Below are 11,646 nucleotides of genomic sequence, written 5' to 3' on the forward strand. Positions count from 1 at the left end.
ATACACATAGTTTAGAGCTACAAACAGTCTCAGACCAAGTTCATTATGAGTTCGTTTGAATGACAGATGCTGTATATTCTGCTAAAAGTTGCGCACTGCACAACGCAAACGGACTACTCTCGAACTCCCGAACGTGCTAGCTGGCTAGTTCATGCTATCAAACATGGGTGTAGGAATTGAAGAAGTTGCTTCATCGCTGGTGCGGGAATATCTTAATCGAAAGGTACGTGGAGAGCTTCGTGCAATAGTGGGCCAATGCACTTTTTCATGGAAATAAAGTGCTTGTAAGCTAATGTTAGCTAGCCAACACAACAGTAATCGTATTACCTTGGGTTCGCTCGCTCGCTAGCTAGCCTAGTCAAGATGCCTCCTTAACACCCACTAATGTCATGTTACACTAATGTACTAATGTAATGTACTAATGTAATGTTACAGGGACTCAAGCGAACGATCGCCTGCATGGACGATGAGCATCCCCGTACAGATGCCAGTATCAACAACAGATCCCATCTGCGACAAATTCTTCACATGGATGATTTATACAAGAAGAATAAGGTAGGCTAATGGCAGCAAGCTAAATAGCGACAGGACAGCCTAAACCTAAAATATATTCTCTTTCTGAAATTGCTATCTAAACAGTTTTCTTTTTTTGTCAACCAATGCTTTGTAATATTCTATTATATGACTGTAGGCTGAAGATCATCCTCTAAAATCAATGTTGGAGCTCCTTGTAAAACATCAAATTGACGATGAACATATGGCTGACATGAAAAGATTAATCAGTGATGTCCACCAGTCTTCATCAGTGACACAGACATTGTTGGACAACCCCAGGACAGAGGAGAGCATTACAGGATATATTGTCAGCAAAACTGACATGTCAAGGTAGTCGTCGTTATGTTGTAAACATGTAACCTATGTTAGATTTCTTGCAAGGGGAGTGTCTTGTCCTGACGCCTTTGTCATCTGTCTCTGCCACAGGTCCCCAACAGAGTTTTCCTGTACGCCCCATGGTGTATTATCATCTAATGCAGCATCAGACACAACATACCCCATATATACCCAGAGAAGTACATGGGACCCTAGTCTCTCCTCGGAAAGCCAACAGGATCAACAGCCAATGTCTTCTCTCCTGGACAATGACAGCTTCCCTAAGAGGGACTTGTTTTCTGACAAAAAGACCACAGTCACAGAGAGTGCTCACAAGAACAGGACAAGCCGCGTTAGACGGGGCATGATGGCTGGCCCGACAGCCAGTTCCCCTCGGGTAGAGTGTTTGACTCAATGTGACCTGCATTATTGTGAGAGAATTTAACACTGTTTAGGCCTAGATGTTGAAACTTCACTGAGATAAACATTTGCAATACGGCCAATAATAAGCAGCTCATTGTAACCTTATTTCATAATGTTCTCTGTTTAAGGAATCAAATAGAAAACGTCAGACAAGAAGGTTGGGGCTACCTAATCCTCCCCTGGGAAGTGATGAAGACAACAGAAGTACAAGAGATGGGCCTCTCATGACTGTTCAGCAACAGAGAATAAGTACTGGGTTGACAGAGAAAGAGACAAGAGAAGGCCAACAGTCAACTATCCCACAGGAGAAGGACAAGGATGGCGATGGCTATGGCTATGACTTTGAGAGAGTAGACAAATACATACATAGAAAGTCTCGAAAGTAAGTTGAATGGGGAATTTTGTTCTCTCTAAGTGCCTATTATAGATCCGCTGTTTGTCTTATTTTTTATTTATTTTTATTTATTTTTCAGAATAAAACCAAAGAACAATCAAAGTGTTGACAATCTGCATATGTCAGAGATGATTTTGGGTAATTCAATCATTAATTCTTCACAAAACAGCTTCTGGCCATAGTCCTCTGAAGGAACATTTGTTGCAAAAGCTCTTGTTGCAGCACTGTACTGTACTGTTTGTGATTGTGTATTTTGTGGACTCAGATGATATTGATGATGATGATGAGGAGGAGTTACGTAAACTGTCCAGAATGTCCTTCCAGCCAAGTGTACCTCAGCGTAGTTATGACACCCATCCTATGGATCAGCACACTGCCATAGTAGGTGTAATAGCTATCATCTCTTTTTGATGCTTACTGGATACTACAATATTATGCCTGGTTGTCCCTTACTCTGCTAATGGTTGTGTGGGTGTTTCCATCAGGCCCTTAAAGAGCTCATCCTTGGCTCCAGCACGAGTTGTTTCAGTGCCGAGTGGAGGAGTCAGGGGCTCATGTTCTCAGATGGGCCTGATCTGAGATATGGGATTGTACAAAAGAAGGTAGCGAAACCCCCTATGATGATGTAATAATTTGTATTGTGCAGAGAGTTGACACATCATATTTATATCGATTTGAGCTCTATCAAAGCTCTTGTAACACATCATTAGATCATCTTGGTAATTGTCTCACATGGAGTGTTAAAGTAGTGTGACTCCTTTTCTTTTCCAGGGTGGGCCCTGTGGAGTTCTAGCTTCGATCCAAGCCTGTGTTCTACAGAAACTTCTATTTGAGGATACCAGTAATGCTGTAAGCCTTCAGTAAGTCCTCATCCAGATCTCACAAGTGCTGCCTGCCTCTCCTTATGCTAAAAAGCCCACGTGCACTAGTATTACAGACAACTGACACTTCTTTACCAGACGTTAATTCACATCAAAGTGCTTTGATTGCATCAGTGAATGTTAAGTAATACTAATTCCATTCTTGACTGCAATTATTTCACATGGCATTTATTTTGTCACTAGGAGATTAAGACCTTTGAGTACTACGAGAACAAAGTCTTTGGCTCTGGCCACTGCTGAGATCTTATGGAGAGCTGGGCAGGGGAGAAAAGCCACCGTAGCAATGTGAGCTAATACTATTTTTTTTATGAATATTAGGATATAACCAGTACACTCATACTACTTTATTAGTGAATGTCAACATAACATTTCCAATTACCCGTCTCTTACAGAACATCAGGAAGAAATAATTTCATCCCTTCAGGACACTATAGGACGGAGGGTGTGCTTGAAAAAGTAATGTTGAGGGTGTTACTCTTTTGTCATTTATTATGCTATGTGGTGTGTTTTTAATTAATCATGTATTACGTTAATTGTCTAACAATGTAATTACTGTAAGTACAGTAGAATATTGATTGATTGATATTTTATCTGATTTGGACAATTACGGATCAGATGATTCTCCAAATGTCTTTTATTTTAGATGATGTGCATTAGTGTTGATAACCTAAAGGACCTCCAGTTGCTGTTGGAGCAGCACATACAACAGGTGAGATAATCAACAGGCCATTGATGGTTCAGAGATTAAACTTAATTTACCTACTATAGCTCTAGATCTTAATATCATTTTGATCTTGTCCTGCCATGTTTATACAAGATGGTTGTAATGGATAAGTACTCTTAGCTATAAGGTTTTAAGGTTTTTTGCTTGATTCTCTTGAGTCGTTCTTTCCTTCTTTCTAGTTTGAATCTGGTGCCTTAGGATGTATATTGCTGACCATCTCTGCTGTCCTATCCAGATCAATCGAGAGGTATGTGTGTGGATATACTGTATCCTATATGCAATATAGAAATGGTTGTCATTGTTTCTTTGCCCTTTGTTATACTCTTTAATGATGTAGATATGCTGTTCTGTCCATGTCTTATGCTGAAACCCGATAAATACTCAAGTGATAAAAAAAAAAGTAAAATTAGTAAAATTGCATAGTTGTCTCTGACAACACAATAGGTGTATATGGTGTGTTCATTGTGATTCAATTGTCTCTTTCCTCAGAGTGAGAGAGGATATGGATGTGCCTACCACTACACTCATTGGAGCCCATGGCTACTGCACGCAGGTGTGTGTGCCCCAACACAAGACACAAGATGTGCTACTAACTAGATTATACTCCACACATAGTTATCAACATCTCTTTGGAAATAGTACAGTACTATCACAAGTTGATCATGCGTCATCATGATCGTGCAATCATGCACCAATAGCCGAGTATAGATTTTTCATGGACGTGGAACATGGTTTCTTTTATGCCTCCTATGTTAATGCATGAGTAAGGTTAATACATAGTGTCTTCAGTCAGTGTATAACTTGTGTGTGGATGCTGGTGACATTTGCCTTGGTAATGATCTCCCACAGGAGCTGGTTAATCTGCTGCTATGTGGACAGGCTGTTTCAAATGTCTTTGACAATGACATGGAGTTGGACTCAGGCAACGGAAACCTTACCACCCTCAAGGGGATCAAGGGCCGCTGTGACATCGGACTGCTGTCCCTATTTGAACATTATAACATCTGCAAGGTACGACACAGGGTGATATGAGTCACCACCACTTAATTCATCTCTCCGGCCCTATTTTAGAACCATTACGCTGCATAGAGGAACATTGAGAAGAGTTATTGTGAAGACGTCTGTTTTATTGTTTTACTTAATACTGTCCGTTTCAACAATCTTCACTAAAGACATGCTAGGAGTCAATTCGACTTGTAAGATAAGCTGTTACGATCTATATGGAAATATGTAGGATATGATACAATGCACTGTAATATCACTATAATATTTATTTATTTTTAAGGTTGGGATGAACTTGAAGACTCCAAAGTTTCCGATCTGGGTGGTGTGCAGTGAGAGCCATTTCAGTGTCCTGTTTGGTCTGCAGACAGAGATGTTGACTGACCAATACCTGGCCAGGGAGTTTGACCTGTACTACTACGACGGCCTAGCCAATCAACAGGAGGAGATCCGCCTCACTGTCTGTATGTAGGAAGTGTTTGTATTTTATTTTACTGTAGTAAACAGTTGCTGTTTTTTTGTATAGAGTGATTCTTCATCTTACATCACTGACACTTGTGACATGGACTTGGAACTACACAGTGTATTCACAAGGTTAATCATTATGCTATTATTTATGAAATGTTTTTATTCTCCTATGTATTTTTTTAGCTATAGGCACCTCAGCTATATCAACTGGTTCCCAGGATGTTGATACTGATCTCATTCCTCCTCTTGAACACTGCATCAGGACAAAGTGAGTTTCCTCTTGCGTTTGTTATGCTCGTCTGCTGTTAATGCTGACGATAATTCATACAACATCCAAGATAACATAAATCTCTCCAAATGCAAATTATATTTTATGTATACGTTTTACAGATGGAAAGATGCAGTTGTCGATTGGAACGACACAGAGCCTATACTTTGATTGGCCAATGGTTGGAGTGTCACAATGACCTCAGAAGAGACCACCTCCAAAGTTATCTCAAGAAATACTGCTTTGTAATATAATTTAATTTAATTTTGCCATTTAGCAGACGCTTTTAATCCAAAGCGACTTACAATTACGAATTACAGGGACATTCCCCCTGGAGTAACTGAGGGCTAAGTGCCTTACTCAAGGGCACACTAGTAGTGGTGTGGTTTCAGGCGGGATTTGAACTCACAACCTTCCGATCACAAGTCCAACTCACTATCCACTAGACCACCACTACCCCATATAACAATGATATGTATTTATTTGTATATCAAATAGTATTGTCTGACAAATTGTTAACAGCCACAGTAATTGACAGTTCACACTAATTACAGATTTAAACTTGGGAACATGGAGGCCTAACCCTTATTCATCACATGTCATTTTCATGTTGAAATTATTGTAACATTGGGTATCGTATTTCCATAAAGGTTTTGCCCCCATTTGTGTTGGTGAGTGAAAACAAATGATATAACACTTTGTGGTGCAAGACCCAGTGTTTCTTACAGTAGATGGATGTGTTATTGGTATTATGTGCCCATTAAGAGGAGTGCCTTGGATTTAACATGGACCCTTTACATCAGTGCCTTTCATTGGATGTACAGGTCTGTAATGGCCTATAACATGTCGCTATTGTCTTTCATTACTGATGCCTGACAATATCCATAAGTTATAGTATACTGTAGGTAGGCTATATGAATTATTATACAATCTGTAGCCTGTGAGCGTGTATATTAGTATACTTTTTTTTATGTATTGGCGTTTGTGAAATGAATATGTAAGAATTAGATTTATTATATTCAATATTGAATGGAAACAATTTGTTAGAGTGGTCTTAAGTGCAAGACCATCTTTCAGTAGACTTAACAAGTTCTGTCCTTGTTTCTTGTCTTCTGATACATGGATGGAGTCATGCAATACCTTTATTGTCCCCAAGCTGTCACTACTGAGCTGTGGATGTTTCCACCTGTAGTCTTTTTTTTTTTTTTTACTGAGCATCTGAAACATCACAAATGCACATAACAATAACTGTCTTAACTTTCAAAAAGTGTTTGTTTTTCTTGAATACTGTTTTTATTGGAGAATGTTCTATGGACATCACACCTTTCACCTAGTGAAACATCATTTGTGTCTAGTACACAATGCAGAGACAACACCAGATGCTAGGGGAAAGGGGGCCTAGGACCAATAGCCTCCAAGGCCAAATTCTATTGCAAGTCTATATATTTTCTCTGGGAGATGAGAGAGAGAGAGAGAGAGAGAGAGAGAGAGAGAGAGAGAGAGAGAGAGAGAGAGAGAGAGAGAGAGAGAGAGAGAGATAACCTGCTAGCCTGAAACATAATTTATTTGAATAAAGTACCCTCTCCAAAGGATGTCAACCTTCTGTTCTGTTTATTTCATCTCATTGCAAACCTGAAAACTATTATGTTGCTATGGAAGAAATTATATTAATTAACTTTCTAACAAATAACACAACAATGGCTTAATAATTCAACTCCCAAGTACTGTATTATGGATGATAAAAAATGAAACTGCTAAGAAATCCAGCAATACTTATGAAACAATATCTTTCTCCATTTCATGATTTGATAGGTGGGGCTCAATGTTATTCTGATGTTATGGAATGTAAATAAATCACAGACCCCAATCAGTTTATCAGTGGCCATCTGTTGCTTTGTATTTGAAGCTTGAGTGATTGCAGCTACGTATCCACCCACTCATGATAACGTCACATATTGTATGAATTTGGACCTCTAGCTGGGGCTAAACCTTTCATTACATTGTTTTGTCTGGGTCGTATTTACCCTCAACCTGGTGCAACAGTCATATCACACACACACACACCCACGCAGGCGCACGCACACACAGACACACACACACACACACACACACACACACTTATAAGGGTTATGCTGTATGTTTTGACTTGCAAATATTAGTTCTTTGTTGGTTTAGTATATTGTACATTTCAAACATTTATTCAAGACTGTGGTTTGCAAATCTGGCACACATTTTCAGACCGTTTAATAAGGTTTTTCATGGAAACAGGTGCTTTTATTCGTCTTCACGTTCATTGCTCCTCTATTTGGGTTGAAAATCATTCAAGCTAAAAAAGACCATACCTGACTTCATTCATGCTTAGGCGTAAGGCGTAACAACACACATGGAGGGGGTGGCAAGGAGAGCCATGCCAACACCTCCAGCACCAGGCAGGGATCAAAGCCACAGCAACTGGCAGCACGACAGAGAGCTGTGTCATCGCCTCTATTCACTCTGGAACCGAGTGTTGCTGCATCGATGGGCTTTCATCCATAAGAACCCAGCAGACCATTGTCTCATCAGAGTAGTCGGTTTGAGCGCAAGGGTCATTTCACTGCCAATACACTCAAGTACTTGCTCTTGGCAATGGAGTGCATTGTGTGGTGCAGAGAGGAATCTATTCCTTGTATCAGTCAAAGTCAATCATATCGTACCTCTGTTTTCTGGTGCCGCTGCTGTGATATCTCTTTCACCTGTCAAGGCATTTGATGAAGGTTCTGCTGATATTGCTCTAAGTGACTATTAGTCATTTAGGGATTTGTGCATTCACAAACAGAGATGATATATGAGAAATATGAATTAATCATAAAACCACACCAAAATGAATCTAGGAGCCCTATATGAGAGAAACGTGTGTGGGCACCTAGAAGAAAATTTCGCAGCAATCTACATAAAGATATCATTATCTATAAATAAAGGTAGTTTGTTTACATGGGGCCTCGCCGATTCTTTAATTGGATTAAAGTGTTTACTTTTGCCATAAAAAATCCTTTGGGTGTAAGTCTGAAGTACGTCATATGGAGCCATGTTTTAGGTTATGCATCAACTTATGAGAGGGTGGTGTGTCAATTAATGTCCTTTGTTCTCAGTGTTGCCGTAGGGTTGATGCAGAAAATAGTATCCCTGTGTAAAGCAAGTGTGATATGGTGGTGAGTTAGTGAGTATGTAGACCAGAGCCATAAAGAATCTGTTGAAGATCCATTGGGTTCACTATACTTACGTGGGTGTGGTGGTGCTGAACTGGTGGCCTCCCAAAAAATTATGTCAGAGATAAGGCTTTCAAAATCACGATGAAGCCAAATGTAGATGTGCATCTTTATACCCGTGTCTTAAAACTAAGTAAGTAGAACCGATGGTTCTCAAGCCTAATGGCCCATAGAGCAGGAGTCTATCTCCTGTTTCCGTATCGTGAGGCGGCTTGGTGTACAAGTACACCCCCTGGACATGACGCTGGTATGTCACAGGGGCTTACCCACAATCCAACCCTTAATGCTGAGTGCCAAGCAGGGAGGCATCGGGTACCATTTTTTATAGTCTTTGGTATGACTCGGCCGGGGATCGAACTCACGACCTCCCAATCTCAGGAGGACGGACACTCTAACCAAGGCCACTGAGCTGGTCATGTCTTAAAACTAGGAACCATGTTAAATCCTGGATGATGACAACGTACAAACAGTGTTGTCATAACAGATTGGTTAGTGGTCCTAACTGTGGTTCCCTGATCTAGGGAGTGATCCTCGGCCATTGGACCCAGAAACAACTCTCAAAGAGGTACTGTAGAAACACACTAGGCTATTACTTCTCCACTCTGTCTTTTAGCTGAACCAAAACTGCTGGCTCCCTCCGACAGAGAGGAAATTACCTAGCTTTGTCTGTATTTATCTCCCAGCATCTCTGAGGTAACAGAGGGGGATTCAGTTGGTTGTGTGTAATTGCGTTAGTGGCCTCCCACATACCGTCCCCAGTGCATCTTCTGTCTCTTCCCTTAATCTGCGCTGTTTGTCTCCAGATAAATGATATCCTCCTCAGATTAGGATCCGGTGTCCCCCCCTGCCCACCCGCGGAGAGAAAGGGATCCCCATTGAACCCCTGTGAGGTGTGGGCCATATTTATAGCACCTCTAATCATTTTGATAGAGTTAGCACAACACATTGCATCGCTCTTCTCATTCCTTAATTGGCCTGGGGTAATCATGATACAGTGATGCTAAATAAGTCTCACTGTGATCTCTTTTCCATCAGTGATCTTAAAATAGAATGACTACTCCCATAACAAATCAGGGCCATTCCCCCATAAGAATTGAGGTATCAATATTCCCCCTCGTTGGGCACTCCCCCAAGAGTCAATGTGTAATTCCAACCCTCAATAAGATCAAATGTTGTAGAGCCTCAATTTCCGTAGTTGGATTTTTGGCGCTTTCTTCCAGAGTGTGTATTGATGGTGTCCTCCACAATGGGGGTGATTTGTGAAAGTGCAGTGGAATGACTGAGGTTTATGGCCCCATAGGACCAGTGAAACAGACATCCATTTCATATCAAGTTGTAAATATAACCACTAACCATGCCACTAGGGACCAATAAGATGTGTTGAAATAGAAAACGTAGTCCTAAAAGTAGAAGATTAAAAATTCCCATTCTTAATGCAATAAAAAAGTGTTGGAGATACAGTATCTACTTTTTGAAGCTTGGGAGGGCCTCTTATAAATGTGAGGTATACACCCCAGTAAAGAAATATGAGCTACTGTAAATCACATGAATAAAACACATATGTCATGCAACCACAACTGTGTTTTCATGTCTGTCATTGATATAAAGGTTGGATATCTTTATCATGTCTAATATCTGCTGAATTATGGAGAGGTCAATCATAACTTGAGACAGGGTAAGTGGTTCGTTTTGGTTAATATGGCAGCTAGGCAGCTGATGTTGCACATTATTTTAAACAGACTATCGAGACGTTCTGGCGTGAGAACTGTAGTGTTGTAATTTTTGGCCAAGCATTTGTTTGTTTAAGATTCAGTTTTCTTACCCGCATGCGTGTGTCTGTTTATATCACTCTCCAAAATAAAAACAATGGACATTCAACTATTGGGGACTCAATCAGGGGAGGTAGAAATCTGAGGACAGGCTCATTCTAATGCATGGAATTGAATAAGGAATGGTATCAAAGCATTTGTTTGTTTAAGATTCAGTTTTCTTACCCGCATGCGTGTGTCTGTTTATATCACTCTCCAAAATAAAAACAATGGACATTCAACTATTGGGGACTCAATCAGGGGAGGTAGAAATCGGAGGACAGGCTCATTCTAATGCATGGAATTGAATAAGGAATGGTATCAAACATGTGTGTTCGATTCCATTCCTCATTCCATTCCATGCATTACAATGAGCCTATCCTCCGATTTCTACCTCCATCAGCCTCCACGGCCCACAAGGGACATCATATCTGCCATCTATGAGATGATACACCATGATAGGAGGAGGAATTTATAAGGCATGCTCTTGTTTTATATGGTTTCTTTTGTGAGGACATTGTGTGTGAGGACAAAATGACAAGGCATGACACTGCATGTACTCACTATGCTAGTATGTATACCTCCTCTTAATCTTAGGATTTATTTGTGTTCAAGAAACTGGCATGGGTTGTTTTTCCTTCGATTGAATCCCTACCCTTTCTGTTTGTATATTTGTCTGTAGTGTACAAGAGTCTTACAAGATAATTAAAACATGTAGGGCCTTTTGAGAGGCCACATCCTGGATATCTATAGAAAATAAACAGTTCCCAAAAGGGATAAACTACAAATTTGTATCTGTCCAGCTTGCTATACAACTGCCATTGACTGTAGACTAGTTGGACATTTCCCTCTAGTATGGCAGATCTTCTGTCAGTCACTGATCAGGTAATTATCCAGAATACACCAAATCTGAAGAGTGATTCCTCTCCCTTTGTTAACACTGACTTTTAGTGACCACTGAGCTATCATAATGCTGTCATAATTCGAGTCAAGAACCAAAAGTTGGTTCATCTCACTGAAAGTGTCTGCTGACATTTTGCTGGAGGATTGATACCAGATGCTTGCATACTGTATCAATTTGAAAGGCATGTTCAAGCAAAGGCCAAATGAATACTCGCCAAAAGACAACAATTACTATTTAAATAAGGAGAGGAAACCTTGGGTTGGCTTCATTTCCCCACAGGATGTGTTATAATTGACATCAAATCAAAAGAGTATATATCAAGGATCTCAATCAAATCCAAGCACATAACCCAGTATATGTAATGAATGATTTATAAACAATGTGGCCATTTACTTTTGTCCTGTTTAAATTGCTTAACGTTGTGTTATTCAAAAGTCCAGGATTGCAGAGCTATGAGCTTGTGCTCTCCAGAGACAAACACAAAAGTTTGCCAGCGATTTTGAAATCAAGTCTGCTCCAGAAAGGGGAATTCAATAATGCTAACACATTTTTCTCATGCCTTTCATGCCTTTCTGTAGCTATATTGTAGGGATTTTGTGAACTGGTGAAAGTGTTCTCTCAGAAATATCTACTGATTAATCTACTTTACTTTAATCGAA

General features: G+C 40.1%; 1 protein-coding gene across 1 annotated transcript; it reads left to right on the forward strand.

The window, feature by feature from the left end:
- Window positions 1–163: 163 nt before the first annotated feature.
- Window positions 164–5,345, forward strand: mindy4 (MINDY lysine 48 deubiquitinase 4; the record flags this gene model as incomplete). Its single annotated transcript, XM_080527642.1, has 18 exons — window positions 164–223; window positions 436–555; window positions 692–730; window positions 1,067–1,267; window positions 1,422–1,675; window positions 1,767–1,825; window positions 1,953–2,068; window positions 2,173–2,289; window positions 2,459–2,547; window positions 2,752–2,853; window positions 2,961–3,024; window positions 3,212–3,277; window positions 3,472–3,539; window positions 3,782–3,845; window positions 4,142–4,303; window positions 4,578–4,758; window positions 4,946–5,030; window positions 5,153–5,345. 18 exons carry the CDS (start codon window positions 164–166, stop codon window positions 5,199–5,201), a joined length of 1,896 nt encoding a protein of 631 aa, XP_080383768.1. The 3' UTR covers window positions 5,202–5,345.
- Window positions 5,346–11,646: the final 6,301 nt, after the last annotated feature.

This window comes from Nansenia antarctica (assembly GCF_963989245.1).
Source record: "Nansenia antarctica genome assembly, chromosome: 1".
In the NCBI taxonomy this organism is placed as follows: Eukaryota; Metazoa; Chordata; class Actinopteri; order Argentiniformes; family Microstomatidae; genus Nansenia; species Nansenia antarctica.